At 46.5% G+C, this 20,055-nt stretch overlaps 1 protein-coding gene across 1 annotated transcript in view; it reads right to left on the bottom strand.

Moving 5' to 3' along the window:
* LOC119403629 (lipase member M) overlaps nucleotides 1–19,732 on the bottom strand; it is a 43,835-nt gene extending 24,103 nt beyond the window's left edge. Inside the window, exons 1-5 of the mRNA XM_037670549.2 lie at nucleotides 19,635–19,732; nucleotides 13,849–14,050; nucleotides 10,475–10,589; nucleotides 7,987–8,137; nucleotides 5,494–5,586 (exon numbers count right to left, since the gene is read on the bottom strand). Of these exons, the coding sequence (XP_037526477.1) occupies nucleotides 5,494–5,586; nucleotides 7,987–8,137; nucleotides 10,475–10,589; nucleotides 13,849–14,050; nucleotides 19,635–19,730 (657 nt within the window). The 5' untranslated portion in view covers nucleotides 19,731–19,732. The remainder of the gene's footprint in view (nucleotides 1–5,493; nucleotides 5,587–7,986; nucleotides 8,138–10,474; nucleotides 10,590–13,848; nucleotides 14,051–19,634) is intronic.
* Between the last annotated feature and the right edge of the window lie 323 nt (nucleotides 19,733–20,055).

Here is a 20,055-nt window from a genome sequence, read left to right as displayed (position 1 = left end):
GTACTGCCTCCGGGATTGGAGGCATTGCAAGCTTTCTGAACCGCACGGGCCTCCGGGATCAGCCCGACTTTTTAACATTGTTAGAATTCTACCTATATTCCACAGTCCTTATTCATGGTGGCTCTTGTTTCATTCAAAGCACAGGCATCTGTATTGGCTTATCAATAGCCCCCAAATTTAGGACTACTAAATAGTCCTAAATAAATCACCTGTCCTTTGCCTTGACGACGCAGTAGCAGACTGTCTCACATTGCTCACCAACCTTTCTGAAGGGCTCAGGTTTTGTTTAAACTGCCCCATGAAATTTCCATCCAATTTCTAGACCTTTAGATTATACTTTCATCAACTAATCATGACTGTTGGAGCTATAACCTTAGGTCACAGAAAAGTGTTTTACCATTCGACAGCGCCCACTCACTCCTGCTTATAAAAAGAAGCTTCTACTTGTCTTCTCTATGCCTTGCGCAAATAATGCGTTCACCAGATGGAGCTAATTGTGTCAAAGCAAGTTATTAGGTTAAGGAAGGCAGGTTTTCCAGCGTAGGTCGTCTCATCTGTACGCGAGACATTGCTGAAGAAATAAAAACAGTCGAATGGAGCGCGCAACAGAAGATCTTGACAAAAGACCAGTGCATGTAATTCCACACCTGCATAAAGTATCGCATAACTTGAAGAAGGTAGCTAACCTACCTAATATGGTTTTAGTTTTTTCAGCGCCTTGCAGGTTATCAGCTATCTGTAACCTTCAACGGACCAAAAAACGCGTGCAATGTCAGACCAATCGTAGGACTATTTATAGTGTGTGTATCACAAGTGTAGTGTACAAACACCTCTGAGTTGTGGACGCGTCTATATTGGACAGACTAGCCAGAGCTTCAACGACAGGGTGAGACAGCACAATGACGACGTCAGGAAGGCATTCGGCAGCCACTTCGCAGAACATTTCAAAAAAAGTGCATGTACTCCTTCATTTCGTCACACCATATTACTTAAGAAAGGCAGCCCAAAAACAGAACGAGCAATTGTTGAGGCTTGCTCGATAAAGCAAGCAGGTGATAAGTGTGTCAGCTGCCCATTTCTGGTGCTAAAAGAAATCGAAGTGGCTTTTCTTTCAACGCACTTTTACACTCCATAGATTTGATTTCGAATTTCGTGTTTGAAGATTGACTCTTGTGTGATGATGTGTGCATACGTCGCTTGATGCGCGGGTATATCACGATGTTCGTCTCGAATAAGCGTCAGTTGCAAGTATAGCGCCAGTCCTGTTGTATGTGTTTTGTCTTCGTCCTTCGTGCTTTCCATATATCCTCTAATGACGGACCAACTCGCCCAAATGGAGGTGTTGTTTCAATGGACTCCTCCTTTGTTTCGGCAGTCCGTGTAGCACAAGGTTCTTCCACAGCATTTCTAAAAAGGTGATTGGTGTGCCCTTGACATAGGGCACCGGGTCTTACTTCAAACGTTTCGATAGCGTGAGTATGAATTGGAGTAGTCCTGCGTTAATAAGGTTATGTGCAACGAATCTTTCTAATCTCGCAGAAACCTCCCTGAAATACGGCGCAACACCCTTATTAAAATATTTAAAGCCCTCCTCACTCACAAAACCCTATTCACCGACAGCTGTGCACCAAAAAAAGAATAAATAAAACTAAAGATTTTTCTTCCCCAGGCTGGGGTTCGAACCCGTATCCCCTCCACGCTCCGAGAGCAAGTGCCTTGACCACTAGGCCACGCGCTTTTTTTTTCTTTTTTGCATTATTGGTGACTTCGGCAAGTCACGGCTTAGATGGCATAAAACATGTAAACCGCCGTGACTCTTGTCTCATGAAAACATGTAAACTATGAATTACCAGTCAGCCAAAGCGGCAAGCCACGCTTTGGCTGACACGAGATTTAAATTTTAGGCAAGGATGCCGAATCATCAAGCGAAGAAATCCACCCTGGCGTATCATCGAGCACATGCTACACCCCCCTCAAACGCACCACACTCTCAATGAACTGTTCCCGTGCAGGCTGGACGATAGGCTGAGCATGCTCAAATTCCATTTTAGTTTTTCAGAAAGCGTGGAGTCCCGGGAGAATAATGAGATCATACAGAATGTCATCAGATGCATTCACCCGCAAGTATTGTATGCCGTATGAGCCTATGGGTAATCGCTTCTTCAGTGTGCGCTGAAGGGCCCAACAGTCCAATAAAGAGTGTTCTATTGTCTCGGGCTGCTTGCATAAAAAGCAGTTGGTTGTCCACGATATAAAGATGCCTTTATCCCTAAGCCATGTCTTAACGGATGTATTTATGTGCAGTTTACAGAAAAAAATGCGGGCAGTTTTCACTAAGTCGTGCAAAGCTTGGCCCATCGAAGCACGGGCCCGTCGCCGCTCGTACTCCCCACCGACCTTCACGTCTAGCTTCGAGATGAGCGGCGTCCTCCTCGGGACCACGAATTTTCCTAGGACGCCCCATGACTCTGGACACGATCGGACGCAGCCAGGCTATGTAGTATAGAGCAGAGGATATGCGCTATGAGGTTGCGCGCGATGTTTGCGTCGTTGGGAGTGGCTTGGCTACTGCGCATGCGCGGCTTGGCCAGGTGGTGCGGTATGTGGTCGCTAGAAGACGCGATGCTTGCTTCCTCTTTATTTTTATATTTTTCCTCTCTCACTGTTTCTTCCTCTATCGTCTTTTGATCTTCGATTTCTTTCTTTTTCTGCATTTCTTTCTCTCTGTTTCTCTCTTTCTCATTCTTTATGTGCTACACTTTACTCTCTCCACTCCTCCTTTCCCTTCCCCACACCATCACATCTCTCCTCCTCACGCTCACTTCTCTTTCCTACCACTTGATACACTATTCTATACAAGGCTATGCTATTCTTTGCTAGCGTGTCAGGATAGCCGAGTGGTTAGGACGCACGCCTCCCGACCGAGGTTATGCTGTTGGAGTCTCGCCTGGTAAAGAATTTCTTTCTGCAAGAATTTTTCTCTTTCTCTTTCATTACATCTTTCTTTCCGTCTCTCTGTTTGTTACTCTCTCTCTTTCTTTCTTTCTTTCTCTCTCTCTCTCTCTCTCTGTACTCGTTATCTAACCCATCAGGGTTACTACAGGCCACGTCGCAGCGGTAAGTAGTGGGATTTGCCCAAATTCCATGGCACATACCTGTTTTTGATGATGACAATTTTAGGGCACGACCACACATTTTAAGCCGAGCAAGAACAGCTTCACTGTTAAAACGTTCTAACAGTTGGCGGTAGCGGAATTTTGTTTACTCTATTAGGACGTCTTGTCCTGGTCCTCCACAGTGGGGGAAATGGTACAATGGCACCGGAAACATATTTTAAAAATATCCTTGTACAGTTTTAAGTGAGAAACATTTCTTAGCACTTTGGTCGTTTCTATCTATCTATCTATCTATCTATCTATCTATCTATCTATCTATCTATCTATCTATCTATCTATCTATCTATCTATCTATCTATCTATCTATCTATCTATCTATCTATCTATCTATCTAGCCGCCTACATCTGGGCGCTCTCCTGGTCGTCTCCATAACTTTAATATACCAAAATTGGCATAGCAGGGGATCAGTGTATCACGAACACGATGCACTGGTCATGACATGAATAACGCAAAACGTGATCAAACCATTTCCCTCAGTCACGTGCGGCACATACCCGCATACCACAGTTCATGTTATGCGGGTATGTGCCACAGATGATCACAGTCTCAATCAACACAGTAACGGCGAACATACACATTGAAACGCAAGGCCCGTGGTGGCCCGCGCACGCTAGCGGCACGGCGGCTCGCCTTTTGCCGTCTGCCGTTCTCCGGCTGCCATGCGCAAGCAGTTTCGTTCGCGCACGTCAGCCGTTCTTTGCCGTTCAGAAAATAGACCCGAGACCCATTTTTGCGCCGTTATTCGGCTGCCGGAGAGCGACGTGGCCAATCAGCGACGGAGGAGCTACATCGGCTTTCCGCGTCGTCTGCGTCTGCCGCGAGGCAGCGGGGTCGAAGTTGGTAGCGCCATCTCTCGGGTTCCTTGCGAAGCAGAACCTAGTCACGCAGCGGGTAGTCCTGGCGTTCGCTCACCTGAAGTATTTCTTGCACCGTGGCTAAGCCTACATCATCGATTGTTTGAGTATGGCGCTCAGAAACTGTATTGACACGTATACTTTGTTGTCGAAGCTTAAGTGGCTTAAGCACATGAAGTTAAGGCAAATGGAAGGGTCAGTTCGGAGCTTACAAGCTACGGAGCGCATGGCGGCCACTTTGCTAGATTCGAGGTGGGCGTCAACTGCTTTTGTCAGTGCGGCCATGTTTTTCGGAGGCGCCAATGCCTCGCCGGCGAAGCTTGCCGTGCACGTTGAACAGCTATGGCACGGGCGGCGGCGGCCCCCGTTCTGCGGTACCGCGCCGTTACGGCAGGCTTGCCGCTAGCGTGAGCGGGCCCTGAGGGAGCTGAACACGGAGCACTCCCGGGAGACGCTGGACTGTCATCCACTTGTTCACGTGGTCCGCCAGAGTGACGCAGTGTTCTCTTCATTTCGTATGAGGATGAGTGATGACCTCATGCTGACCGAGGATGACGTCAGATTGATTGAGAGCCGCTTTGTGACACGCGAAGAAGCCGCCGCTAAGTGCCCTGACGGCATACGGCTATACTACAGCAATGCGGGCGTCGACCGCCATAACGCACGTTCCCTCGACGCTGCGGACAGCGTGCTATGTCATCCCGCATGCGATAACATAACTGGCTATAAGAACGAGCAGGTACACAGGGATGCCCTGACCAAGGTGGCCAACATGAATTCAAGCGACATGGGTTGCCTGCCGACATGACTGACTGCCGACGCAGTAGCCAGTACATTAAAAAAAACTAAAGAAAGGTAATGTTTCATTACATTCCAATAGCTGAGTTGCCTTCGAATTTTTGGAGCGTCCTAACATTTGTTCTTTTTGTTATTTGTAATAATGTGCTTGCGTTTTTTCGTTAACTTAGCATTTCCTTCATTCAGAAGTTATTCAGAAGTTATCATACTCCTCGTTGTAAAATGTGGGCGAAAGATGTAAACGGAAGAGATTCCATTCACAAGGTACCCACGCGATGCAGCAGTATTATTCGCCATTATCTATTCAGGCGATGATGAACTTGTGGTCGGTGACCAAGTAAAGGTAAAAATCACTTGAGTTTATCAAGGATCCCACTGATCCCTGCTCAATGTGATCATCCATCTCTCACACTTGATCAGTGTGATCCTTCATCACACTTATCCAATTGACCAATGTGATGAATTAACCTGTACGGGTCCCGGAACATTTCTCCTGGGTTTTTCACCTCGACTTGGCCAGTGACTGCAACTTCATCATCACGTCACCTGACAAGACGAACTTTCGTCGAACTCTTGACTATGTATTCAGGCATAGCATGCTCTAGGTGTGGACTAAAGCAAGCTGCATATGATTATGGCGCTATGCTCAAGGCACTGGGCTTACCGTGAGAAGAGGTGAGATAGGGACTAGAACACGCACTGGGCTTCGGATGAACGTCATGTTCGCAACGGGTGCGAGGGCGACCACCACGAGTATCTGAAGAGAGAAAAATGCGAGAAATTCACGCTGACTTGGAAGGCAAATTCGCTTTGCCAAACACGTCCAACGTTAACGCACGAATGTTCCAGAGGGCTTCCAACATTGTGACATAACATAAAATTTTCTTAGTGGCATTGTCATTTGAATAACTTCTCCTCTGATACTGTTTTCAATTAACGCTCGCACTTCGGTACTTGTGTGCCACATTACTAAGCGGTATTCTCCAGCCCAGTGTAAGTGTAACCGCGTGGCTGCTGGCGGTGAGGGCAGGAGCTTTTGTGGCGCAAGGTGGCTGTATGCCGTAAACAGCCGTTCGTTCAGAGGGTAGTTCTCAGTAGCGCCGACTAAGCGGTGCAATAATTTTGACGCACGCTCGCCAGCTCGAGCCAATTCGCGTGGCGCGGCACGTGAGCGCAGTGTTTCGTAGGCACGGCAAGCAGCGCTACGCCGGTGACACCAAGATCCCCAGAATGAACATCTGTTCGCCGCATGCAGGCACCTTGCGCCACGAACGTCCTCGCCCTCACCGTCACTCTCACCGCCAGCAAACGCACGCTTCGAGTATCGCGTTTCAATGGCCGAGCGCTGTACGTATAACGTTCTACCGCTCTACTACGTATTTCTACATATAGGCGTAACGTTAGGAGATAGAAAGACAACAGAGGAGAACAAACATAAGAAACGCAGTATTTCAAGTGACAATAGGAAAAAGCAAACTTAACCTGGGTATAAGGCGTAACTCAGATAACCGACGGTCAGCTGGAGCAACTACGTCCACACGTTCTTTTTTTTTATATATAAATGAAAAAAAGCTAGAGCAACGAAGTGGATACCAAGAAACGGGCAAGGCAGGCCAGGATTGTGGAGAGTCCGCGGGTTTATAATGGTTTCAGCCGGCGCCGGGCGGGGTAAATTAGAGACCATTGGGGGAGGCCTTCGTCCTGCTCAGGACACAGAATAGCTTTAGAGGGACGACGATAATTATTATGATGATATTTATACTCCTGTATATGAATAACTGCAACTGCACTTCTTAACTCAAGTGCATCCTGCTTATGTTTCTTTTTTCTTCTTTTACGAATATATTGCAGAATTATTAGTGCTGCTCGAATCTTTGTTGCGCACATAAACTTTGGCGTTCAGTGGGCTGAAATGTCTTTACCCCTCTATACACTGCCCGATTTAGGGTAAATAAAAGAAAATGACGCAGCGTCACATTTAAGCCGGAGCCGCACAGAGGCGACCAAGTGAAGGAAATAATTGAGGCAAAGTATTACTTCACCGAATTGAAACAACATTTGAACTACCGGCCCACTTTGTGATCATGTCGGGTTAAGTTTTTAGTGCGTTCAACTGCCATTCTGTTCCGGCTACGCTCAGCGCACGAAAACGCAAGGTGAGCAAAAGAATACCGGTATATATCTAATTAGATCATAAGTGCGTTCATTCTATTTTTCCTTCTATGTGCTTCTTGCAGAGAATGCAGTACCCGATGGCTGCGTCAAATGAAAGAATTCTTGCCTACTGATATTTTTCCAGCGGTAGAAAGGTCACCATTAGACTCATTAGCGAGTGGTGGTCAGAATAAAGAACAAAACTCATGGTTATCACATGCTTCCCAAAATGCGCTGGGGAGGTCTCACACAACCTAGACGATTCTAGAAGCATCGACTTATGCGTATTTGTTGCAATGGAGTTATTTTCTTTCGTTTTCTCTGTGAAGTTCGAGCTTTGGCGATACACACGATATTATTGTAAGGAAAACAGCACCAAAGACGACAGATCAATCGAAGAAAGACATAAACAAGAGCACTGGCTTTATGAGACTGTTCGTAATAGCCACGCAAAATACGCTAGCACAGTGTCTAACATTACATAAAGAACAATAAGATATATGTGGTGAAAGGAATAGCCTATCGAACGCCGTTACTATAGGATGCACATACTGCGCGCATGAAAAAGCTAAGAAACGAGAAATTATTTGTTTCTGCAAGCTCTGTTCTCCGTGTCTTTCTTGCGCCGGTATCTAGAGGTGTTTAAAATGAATGCCGCATTCAATGTACAACGCTTAAGTATTTTCAAAGCAAGACACGCGTATATGGTGTCTTTGACTGCAACTATTTATCTGCTGGTCAATCCTAGGCATTTAAACATCACTATATTGCGACATCTTCGCTCCAGCGGGTGGACACCTTCACAATCTCACCTGTAGTTCAGCGTTTGTGGCAGACCTCACGCGCATTCTGCAGAGGGGACGTTTTAGTGTATGTACGGTGCCTGCGCTGTAGCGAAAACACAATGACGAGGAGCATCTATGATGGCATATCAGTGCACGCGTTAACGTCGGAAACTATACCATCCAGTTAACATGATTTGACTCCACGTTCGGTTGCTTACTTTGTTGTTGTACTGTGGCTTGTCGGCCAGCATCGCCCATGCTGCCGTGTTTCCCTGAGAGAATCCCACCAAAAACAGCTGCGGCCATCCGGTGATTGCCAGCACGTAGTCCACCAGGGCGGGCAGGTCCAGCAGACCAATTTCATCCAGGCTGAAAATTCGCGATGAAAGAAGCAGGTACGAAGAACAAGGAATTTATTAGGATCGATAAAAATTAAAATCAACGTCACTTCACTAGTGCAAATAGCCAATGAGACAGTCCATACAGAGAGTAGACCTAAACGAGATGCCAAATCGAGATTTTTATTTGTGCGATGTGTGCAGCATAATACTTCACTTATTTTGATTAACCCCTCAAATCTATTTAAAAGCTCTCATAGTTCAGTTGTACACCAAGGTAACGGCCTTATATGCATTTTTTTAGCGATCTGTGATTTCAACTTTGCTGTTAACGATTTGTAACGCTCAAACGCGGTGCCACTCGCTACCCGATCGAGGACTGCATTGTTATTCGCTTCTTTAGCCGCTTAGCCCACTAACGAAGCTGTTTCTGTGTCTGAAGTAACACTATATATTGACCAGCTAAAGCGGCGAGTTGCTTTATTTTTACAATGCCTGCGCAGTTGCATCAATATACATGAGACAATGGTGCTGTGAGGGATCGCGCCAGGCTTCAACATTATATGTGCGATGCTGGCAGACCTATAAGTCAACTTTCGCCGTGCGCTTCCGTTACTCCTAGACTTCCGAGTGTCATGCGATGAAAGTTGAAGTGGGAGTCACCGCAGACCGTAGAATGTGGCCAAGTACTGAAAAAAAAGACAGGGCGTGCAAACACGGACACAAGAAAGAAGTCAGGACACCACAAACGCCGACTAACAACTGAAGAGACCCACAACGGCTGAAAATTCGCGATGAAAGAAGCAGGTACGAAGAACAAGGAATTTGTTAGGATTCTTTTTTTTTTTTTTTGTAGTGGTGAGGACTTTGAAAAGATGGTAACTTCCGTGAGCAAAAAATTTGAATTAAATGGAGGAGGACTAAGCTTTACTAAAGACATGCCTCAGAATAATGCGATACAATTTCTAGACATTTTCTTAACGTTCCAGAAGAACCACATGTGTTGGCAGTATTCTCCTAGATCTTCGAAACCGCTGTTAAATTTTTCGTCAAAGCACTCGAAAGTTGTAAAAAACGGCATCGCCATGTCTTGCCTAAAATCAGCCCTCACCAAGTCGTGTGAGCACAAAATGAGTGATAGCTTTAACGCGCAGGTTACACGTCTTTTAGATGTAGGGTATCCTCGTGATGCAGTGGCCACGGTCGCTGAACGTTTAAAGAAGTCTATTGTGTTAAGTCCAAGCATGGCTGTAGAAAGCGATAGGAAGAAACGTGTCGTAGGTATACCGTACATTCATCGCGTATCTCACAGGCTAAAGAAAGTAGGAACTAGATACGGCGTTAATGTTGTTTTCACGGCTGCCAATAAGCTAGGTAAGATTTGTACCGCTGTGCAGAGGAAGAATGAGGGAGTAAAAGACAAGAAGCGGACCGATAATTGTTTCGTAAAACACACCAACAAAATCACTGATTGCCGTACGAGTGTGGTGTATAAGATTCCATTCAGCTGCGGCCGCTTCTACGTAGGACAGACGGGCCGATGCATCAACCAGAGATTGTTGGAACATAAGAGATCGCTTACAGGAGGCTCACCTTCTAATCTGTCTTTACATTGTCGAGATTGTAAGTGCACGCCAAAATTTGATGAATGCGCAGTGTTGTACCGGCATAGAAAAGAAGAAACGCGCCTGATGATTGAAGCATGGCATATCGAGATTAGTGGTAGTGCATGCGTGAGCCAACCGTCGATTAACTTGCATAAAGATGAAATCAAATGCCTTAACAGTTATCTTCCGCGTAGACCACCACGCGTGCCGGATTGATATGTTCGCCTGTTGCATGAGCATGCGCAGATAAGTTTTCGTGCCTTCTTTCTTTACAGCCGTTGTGCGTCTCTTCAGTTGTTAGTCGGCGTTTGTGGTGTCCTGACTTCTTTCTTGTGTCCGTGTTTGCACACCCTGTCTTTTTAGAATGAATACTTACCAACTAGCTCAGCTCTCTGTTATTCTACTGAAGAAAAATGGCCTTCCCTTGTTGAAGCCGGTCCTGACAACACTTCACTCTATTTTGTGTTATTTCTGACAATCAATGAACAGCGCGGGAGCCGTTTGATGGAGGCAAAATTCAAGATGACCCTGCAATTATTTATACTTAGGTGCACGTTAAAGAACCCGAACGGCTCAATGTTGACACGAAGTACACGTGTACGTTATGCGCTTCATAATGATATCATGGTTTTGGCCCGTGAAGTCACACAAATTGGTTTCAGCTTTCTTTCCTCACAGATTGCCTCCCTATGAGGGCGAACTCAAGTGCATCATCCAAGACTTGTATGTTCTGAGTGAAGAGCGGATTTCTCCGCACTTACCGGAAGTCCCAGTAGCGGCTGTCACTATCACTGTACTCTCGGTGACCCCTCGAGTAAGGCGTGCCACGGTAGTTTCCCAGCCACACATCGTAGCCCGCATCAGCAAGCAGGAATCCTGCACAAATCAATATTGTGTTCACTCTGCTATACGTATGAGCTGCTGGGGAGAGATGGAAGTAAAAGCCACCGGCTACATCATTTCTCTGTGTTGTGCAGCAATAGGATAACAATAAAGGCATAAAGAATTAATTGGTGCTGAGATAACTAAGTGGATTCGTATCAAAACCAGACAAATAAATAAGACGACGTGGCAATAAAGATCTCACTAGCAACAGTTCCTTTTTCACTGGGGAGTTCGTAAGCACACCATTTTACGTTGCCTCCCCTTTAAAGGGTATAGCGTGTATAGCATAAACAAACATTACTGCTTAACTAAGACCCTTGTATAACTCTGTATCCACTAAAAAGTATCTTCGAATAACATTTGCCTGCCTCGCCTTATTCCTCTGCATGGTGCTGCACTATACATAGAGTGGCTTATGGCCGTCTTCGATTGACTTATTTTAGAGACCAATCTTCCCATTGATCAGCTACAGCGACAATGTGGGTGTAAAATTTTGGCACCATCAACAATATCGTAATTTGGTAGCCACACACCAACTGCCTGAACTCCTTCGTCGAATGTCGAGTGAGAATATGCGCATAAGAATGCAGGTATAGCAATTAGGTGCGTGTAAGGATGTGCTTTGATTCGATCACGGGGCGCATTATACTGATCCTGTCCTTTCTAGTACCCATGTTCTTGTTATTGTTTCTATTAATGGACATGAAACAACTCGCGCAAAAACCGGCCAGAGGAAATTTGAATGTCATTTCTCGAAGTGGTAGCTCAGCCGCAGTGCCCTCTTTTGTGTGTTCCTTCATAATCATCACCAACCTCATGAGCTTGACTGCACCCACTGCAGGGCAAACGCCTCTCCCATGTTTCGCCAATCAACCCGGTCCTCTGCTTGCTGTGGCCCTGCAAACTTCTTAACCTCATCTGCCCACCCATAGAGTTTCCTACAATTACCTAGAGGGAACTCTGGCGCTGCGATCGTTCAGCCACCATGGGAATGACGGGTAGTACAAGCATTAGCCTAATCTTCTCGCTTGCGGCTTCGAACTCACTTGTGGCTTCGTTTATTGTTGTGTTTTGACGTTTGTTTTGGATAAAGGAATGGCTCGTTGTGAACCTAGTGAGCTGATTCGAACTGGTGAGCCTAAAAGGACAAGGTGGTGAAGTGGAAGTGCTGAGCATTTGCTGAACTTCGTCTTGCGACAGAGCGGCTGCAGGCCACAAGGAGCGAAACGGAGCCGAAAGAAGAAAGCTTAGACAAATCCGTGTACTACCCATGATTCTCATGCTGGCTGAAGCTCCACGCATTGCAGCTCCCATAGACACTTGCGCCAGAGTGTTTCCTCTAGTAAATATTGTAGGAAACTATGTGCCCCCCCCCCCCTCCGCGCTTCGCTTGCCTTCTCTTGGAATCCAGTCTGTCGCAATTAATGACCGGCGGTCGCTCATGCCCTGCCCACAAGGCCGTAACTAAGGGGGGGATGAGGGGGTTCGGACACCCCCCAAAATGTTTAATGCTTTAACCTTTCGGGTGACACTAAAATACTTGCACATCTTCACAGTGACCACAGGTTGGCAAAGTTAGCCGTTATGCACACAAACACCCCCCCCAAAAATTACTGGGTACGGCCTTGCCTGCCCATGTCCCCTTCTTTTTCGACTAAGATTTCATCAATTCTTCCCTGACCCTCTCCGCTCTATTTTTGTCTCTCCATTTTCCTTTCCATGGCTAGCTGCGTCGTCCTGTATTTAAGTGGAACCCTCTTTGTAAGCCTCCAGGGTTCTCCTCCGCAGGTAAGTACCGGTAACATGCAGCTGTTATAGACCTTCCACTTGAGTGATAGTGGTAAACTACAATTCCCGATTTCAGAGTGACTGTCGAATTCCCTCCACCCGATGCTTATTCTTCTAGTTACTTCAGTCTCATGGTTCGGCTCTGCGGTCACTACCTGTCCTAAGCAGACGTATTCATTTACCATTTCCTGTGCCTTGATATTTATCGCAAAGCACTGTATCACTTGCAGTATGCTATTTGAACCTAGAACCAGAAGTACATACTTACAGAAAGCAAACCGGCAGTATAATACAATGCAAACTACGCTTAGGTGCTACTGGAGGACTAGTGGGCTGTACATGATCTTGAGAAGAGCAGCGCAAAACAGGAGGCACGGAAAACAAAAAATGATACACGCAAAAATGTGTTCATGTGTACCGTAAATGCGTCAATGCGCACCGAAGAAGTACACGCGAAAGGCCAACCCCGTCCACTTGGTAGGCGATGTTGAACTGCCCAAACTTGCACGTAGCGTCTTAAGTTGTGGTTCAGCGTCGGTCTGGTGTGTATCTGTATTCTGTATATACTAATCATGTATTCTCTCCTTTGTTTGACGTGAAAAATAAAATGATTCTGATTCTGATTCTATCATTGTTTGTTTGCCCGTGTTATTTTTAATTTTGCGCTGGTATTCTCAAGACAAACTGCGATTGCACAAATTGAGGCAACAACAATAGACAGGTCGAGTGATGACCTGTGTATGCGTGTTCTTTGCTGATGTCTTTTCTTCCTGATTAACTTGCACTAACTTGCCGAAAGTTCGTTTCTAACTTAGAAGTACATACCTATTCGCGGATGTCACACAATGCTATGACTTTACCAAGCCACAAGGCACGCTAAAACCAGAATACGGCCGATGCCTTGGCAGGCATATCGTGTCTGCATCATACTGCTCTGTAGGTCACCGACATGACATATTGTACAAAATCAAGCGAATAGGATAGTCAGCATGACGTTAAGTTTCTTATCACCGCCTCTACACTCTCACATACTTATTCTTAACTGCGCACCGACTGTGCGTCTGGGATTACGCATTAAACTACAATATAACCTAAGACAACGGACGCCTGTTGTGTCTTTTGTGCATCCTGCACTACGAAGACTTGTTTTTTTTTTACTTTTCTGTCAAACGGTGGTCTCATCTTTCCGTTCTAATTTCGCATGTTGTGCGTTATGCCTGAGTGCTTGTGCCTGCGCTATGCTTTGTTCATATTATTCTGATATTATCAGTATACGGTAGCGGAGACTCACCGCAAGGCGAATCTCGCTCATTTATATTGAAGACTCTTACTCTATCTCACCCAGCGACATACCTTTCCTTCTATTGAACTTTCAACGGTGTTATTATCGACTCGGTCTCCCGTTCAAATTTTTATTATCCGTCGAGATTACCGCCAGAAAATAAACGAGGCGTTCTCTTACCGAGGCTCTGATGCGGGTAGTTGATGACCCACTCGACGGCCGAAGATAGCAGTCCATGGACGAGCAAGACTGGCGGTCCAGGAAGTGCTCCAGGCAGTCGGCCTCCACCACTCAGCACGTGTTGCAGGCTCAGCACGTAACCGTCCTCGGTGGTCGTCACGTGCTCTTCGGCCGCGTAACCCTTGCTTCGCACGAGCTCGGCCTGCACGACAATGTTATTTATTTATTTATTTATTTATTTATTTATTTATTTATTTATTTATTTATTTATTTGCTATTGATAAGTTGCGCTTGTGCCCCGACAGCGAGGACAAGTAACGCGTTTTTTTTTTCCACACTCAACTACACTACTGCAAGTAGGCTCAGTTGGAACATATTCATCTTCACGGATTCGCGCAAGCACACGTAGACAAAGAAGAGATACGCAAGGACGAGCTGATAGAGCTGATACACTGAGTTTTTCCTTGATCTACTGCACTTTTATTTAGAGAACACTCACGTGGAATTCTATGATAAAACGCACATTCATGCAAAGGGAATATGCATCGGGTCGAAGGTAGCCCCGATCCTGAGTAACATGTTCATGGGCAGCATCGACAGAGACTTGGCAAGGTGCTTAGAAGGTGCAGTCTACAAGGTCTACAGATATGTAGACAACTACCTAATTTGCTATGAAGTGCACTGGGACGACTTCAAAAAACGGTGTTGGAGGCCTTTCATTGACATGGCAAGGACTTGACTTTTACTTCAGAAGTACCGGTGGAAAACAAGCTCCAATCTCTGGATCTGAAGCTGGAATTTCTGTCAGACCACGTGTGTTGGACATTTTCGCCTCGGGCTGCGAAGCTGCTCATGAATTTTGCGTCAAATCATTCTAAGATGGTCAAGAATGGCATAACCAAAAAATGTTTTCGGTCCGCACTGTTAAAATCTTGTTTTCACCCGGCTCATGGCGCGTTTCATGAACAGGTGGCTCGCCTATAGGACGCAGGGTACCCGCAGTCTATGATGCAGGGTAATATGAAAGCTTAAACAGGAAAAAGAACCATTTTTGGAAAAGGATAGACAGATTGATTCTAGCTGAAAGGTAGTAGTGATTCCTCGCGTACACGGGCTATCTCGCAAAATAAAAAAAAAGGTATCTGGAAGTTACGAAGTTAAACTGGTGCATTCGGTCAAGAACAAAATCGGAGGTGTGCGTGGTTTGGTTGACCAGAAATGTGAGCAACTGAACAGTGTACAAGAAGACTCCTGTAGTACTAAACACAAGCACCAGTCTGTTAAATGTGCAAACGATGTAGTGTACAATATTTCTTTGACGTGTGGTCATGTGAACGTAGGGCAGACTGACAGATGTATAAACGCGAGGCTAAGGGAACATATGTCTCACTTGTCCCTCTTTATTTTGCGCAGTTTTTCGTAGTAATGCAGTACCAACTCGCCCAACGCTCAGTCCTTTTAAAGGAACATATGTCGAGTCTGAAAGGTCGCCCTAACACACATTTAGCGCTGCATTGCAATGAATGCGCATGCACGGCTTGTTTTAGTAGCGCCACCATCGAATACAGGCATTGCAATCAAACTTCGAGGGAAAGAGTGAAGGCCTTTTACATTGACAAGCAAACAGAAAGGTGTATTAGCCACCCCTTTGTTGTCTTGCTTGAGAAAGAAATTTCGCTCTTGTCATCTGTACATTAAGGCATGTGATCACGAGCTGTGCCGAGTGCGCTTTTCATGAGGTGTTTTTTTTTATTGATCGCGCAGAACGGAGGGTTATTAAGTGAAGGTTTTCGAAAAAATAAACCAGTTATTAGATTGCGCTTGTCCCTGTGTATATCTTCTTTGTCTCCGTGTGCTTGCGCGAATCAGTGAATATCAACTGCACTACTGCAACTGGTACAATAACCGACCTCAGCTTGGTGTCCAACAACAACAGACTCATGAACCTTGAACCACCCACCACGGTGGTCTAGTGGTTATAGCGCTCAAATGCTGACCCGAAGGTCGAACGAAGGTCGTAGGATCGAATCCCGGTCGCGGCGGCCGCATTTTCGATGGAGGCGAAAATTCTTGAGGCCAGTGTACTTAGATGTAGGTGCACATTACATAACTCCAGGTGGTCGAAATTTCTGGAGCCCTCCACTACGACGTCCCTCATAACCGTGTCGTGGTCTTAGGACGTTAAACCCCCACGATTATTATTATTATGAACCTTTGAGGTTCAGCCGCACAAGCTTTCTAGAGTGAACATTGATATGTTCACTGATATGACTTCGGGCAATAACCCAGGAACAAGGCCTACTGGAAACACTGGTACACCACACCGACCTCGCAAGTTACATACTTATTCCTGTGATGAATTAAGCATTCACTTCGACGCGACTCACTCGTGTCTTCCTTCCTCTTACTAACCATGTTGCACACTTTGGAAAGTTTTGCAGACGCGGAAAAAACTACATTCACCCCATATTTATTCCCGATCTTTTTAGATGCGAAGTATCTTAAGGCGGAGCTCAATCCGGTGGTGGTGGTGGTGGTGGTGGTGGTGGTGGTGTGCGTTCTGACCACCCTTACTGCGCATGCGCATACCCTCTCCACACACCTCCTCGCCCCTCCCCTCTCCACACCTCCTCTCCACTTCCCTCTCCCCTTCCCCTCTCCACTTTCCCTCTCCCCTCCCCCTTTCCACTCTTCCTCTGAAACGCGGGCTAGACATGCCGAAATTCTCTCCTGCGCAACGCCGCGATGAGCTCGAGCGCATGCGCGTCCCCTCTCTCCTCGCGTCCCCTTCTCTCTCCCCTTCTCTCTCCGCGCGTCCCCTTCTCTCTCCTCTCCTACGCTGCCCCCCTCTCGCCCGCCTGTAGGCCGCGTTCCCCGCTCGCCCTGTGAGAATTAACGGCCAGGCTAGATGGAAGATACGACGCGCGTAGCGTCCCTCTTCGCGTTCCACGACGCGAGGTCGGTAGCATGCCCAACGAACGCCAACGGAACGCGATCGTGCAAGTGCTCCGGCTTCGCATCGCCTCATGGTCCCCTTTTGCGGGAGATGGTGTAATTTTTTAAACCATGGGAAAGGCCGTGAACATACGGAACAACGGCGAATTTCTCCACCTCTTTCGGCTTTCCGCTAGCATTCTGTCGCATGCCTTTTTCTTTTACCACGCGGGCGAGCTTGCCGCAAAACGGTGTCCATCAGGTGACTCGGATACCCAGCGCTCCTTAGCCTTTCCACTTGCTTTTCGAAGCTTTGCGTCATCTTGTGGACGCAGGATTTTTCGAGCGCTGCTCTCAAACCACTGAAAACGATCCCCGTTTTAACTTGCGAGGTCGGTGTGGTGTACCAGGTGCCATTAATATGCGGGAAATTGTATATAGGGGAGAGCGCGAGATGCATTAACATGCGACTAAGGGAGCACGAGAGATCGCTGTCTAACGCCCCAGCTTTGCATTTACCAGCGCACTGCCGGCATTGCGGGTGCGAGGCAGTTTTCGAAGACGCGACAGTTCTGTCGAAAGAAAGGAAGTTCATAGACCGTAGAATTATCGAGGCGTTCAATGTCGGGAGGAAACGGGAGGGATGCATAGTCCACCCGTCGGTTATTCTTACTGACAAAGAGTACGCATATCTCTGCTCCACGTGCACGTAATCATCTCAGTCTACGTTGGTTGTTTCCATGTGCGCACAATCGTTCTCTTGCACTGCGCTTTTCATGTTTTTTCATGCTGTTTGTCATGGTTTTATAGCCTGTCACCTGTCTTTATGATAGCTTTTCAGCTGTTTCATTGATAACTCCTTAACGTGCTTATTTTCATGGCTTTTAGCGGTTCCTGTGTTAGGTTGTTAGGCTGTTAAAAAGGCTGGTTTCATCGTTTAATGAACTCAGTTGTTAGTCCGCGCTCGTTTGCCTTGCCTTTCTTCGTGGCCCGTCCTTTTGCGCAGTTTCGGCCAGAATGAACTCGTACCAACTAGCCCAACTCTCCACGCTGCTTAGTACCAGTTATCCGTAAGTGTTGCTATTCAATTTGGACAACTTATTTTGTCACTGCTTTGTAGTGAAACTGTCGTTGCTTCATTAGTCTAGCTGCCGCGACCTTAGAGTTTTGTATCCAAATCATGCGGGTGCAACTTGGGCGTTGCTGCCGTTCAAATACCATGTGTATGATGCGGAGAACACGCATTCGTCTAACCTTCATGGCTGCGGCTTCATGCAACGCTGTAGAATTCCTTAATATTACCCTTCATTTTAGGGGCGAAGCTCCTTAAGGCGGCACCCGTTCGTCCCTCGTAGTCGTAGTCGTAGTCCGTAACCAGTCTTACGCTTTGACCTCCAAGGTGGTGCCGGTGGGAGATTTTTCCTGTGCGTTGTTGAACAACAAAAAATTCGCAGCGGTAGCTAAAAGCCGACTTCTTCTGTCTCTCATTCCCATTAGCAGCCATTCTTTACCTCCAAGGTAGTGCCTGGTGAGATTTCTCCTGTGCGTGATTAATCAATAACAATTTTGTTCAAAACGCCGTTGATTGATGAAATAAACCAACGAAAGACGCCAGATGTTTTGTAAAAGCAAAACGGAAGAACGCCAGATGTTTCTAAAGCAAGAGGAAAAGACGCCAGCTGCTTAACGAAAGACGCCAGATGTTTTCTAAAGCAATGGTTTTCTAAACAATGAAAATTCACAGCGTACATGTAAAATTAAAGTGAGCTGCAAGTCGTCATAACTCATCGAACCTTTAGTATAAACGCGCCCTATCTCACGTCGGTGATGATGTACTGGGCAGAATTCACGGAAGATTCACGGTTTACCGATGAACCTCCGCAGCTTCGCCCACTCATCATCATTCACTACGTGGATATGCTGTGATTTTTTCCCATAGCTCATGCGGGGAATCAGCGCAAACAAAACGAAACATACACAGAGAATAGTAAGTAAAGTGATGCAAGCGTTCATTGAAACAGCTACGCAGTACCAACCATCAACAACTAGGCAATACCAATCAGCAGCATGGCCTTCTTACGTAATGTTGAGGGTAAGTTTAGTCCTTTATATATCAATAAAAAGTGACTTTTTCAGAGTCGGATTTTCCCTCCATAAAAGGTAATCCGTGTCACGCGCATACGAAATTGCTGCGATAGTATTTTTTATAGTCGGTTTTCAAATTCTTAATGTCGCTTTGAACCTACACGACGGAAGTTTAGCCCCTTTATCAATGTCATACGCTCTTAACCAAGATGCTTGCGCCACCTGTTGTTTTGCTAGGAAACTTCAGGGCTCACAAGAAGGCCTTACGGATGCCTCTCTTTTGAACCCCTTGCATTCATAATGAAGCATACAGTGGATGAAATGAGCCCTGTTATGCCGAAACACACTTCGGTGTCAAAAGAAAAAAGAATGTGTGGAACTAGTGGTTCATACGTATGATGAGGACATGTTGATTGGTTGGTTGCAAAACTTTATGAGGTCCTGCAAGGCGCGTGTTAGCACGCAGCGGGCGACTCCCACGTAGGGACCGTCAGGCCAAGCCTGCCGGCCGCTACATGTATACAGAAAAAATAAATTGCAAGGTGCGTAGTATATGTACTCGTAAAATAGTTATTTACTTATGAATTAGTTCGTTCGAATACCCAAACACGCATTACTGGATCATAACACCATACTGGGTCATATCATAAATGCAGCTATGCATGGGCACTTGCATCCCAATTTCTGCGTCATGATACTCAGCGTGGCGTATGCCACACGTTAGCCATTATTATTGTGGATGCTTGGCTAAAACATTTTCCACTCACCGGGCTCCGAAACGCGTCTGGTTGCCACTGGCTCACTATGAACGATCGCTGTGTAGGGCAGGCAAACCACAGTACGCAGTAGCGAATCCATAGCATGAGACTTCGGCACGAGCGGCCAAGCGGCGGGCAATCCTTGTCCCTTCAAGACGGGCAGCCCGCTTGTTTTGACCTTGAAATGGCAGCGTTTACCGTCGATGCGGTGCAGGAAACTGGGCGATGGCCGTTTCGTAAAGCGGGCGAGCTCGATTTTCTAGGTCACTGGGTTCACTTCGGTCGCGCAGGTCCGGGCGGCGTCGCTCTGCGGAATACCGAAGTAGTTGGCCGAGAGGAGGGACTCTGACGCTTTTCGACCGCGGACAGCTGATAGACTTTCGCCTGGGCTTCCTTCAGACTGCAATTTTTGTTTGCATAGCTGTTTGTA

This window comes from Rhipicephalus sanguineus, chromosome 8, assembly GCF_013339695.2.
Source record: "Rhipicephalus sanguineus isolate Rsan-2018 chromosome 8, BIME_Rsan_1.4, whole genome shotgun sequence".
Taxonomy (NCBI): Eukaryota; Metazoa; Arthropoda; class Arachnida; order Ixodida; family Ixodidae; genus Rhipicephalus; species Rhipicephalus sanguineus.
The sequence above is the reverse complement of the archived record's forward strand: the minus strand, read 5'-3'. Positions and strand labels throughout refer to the sequence as shown.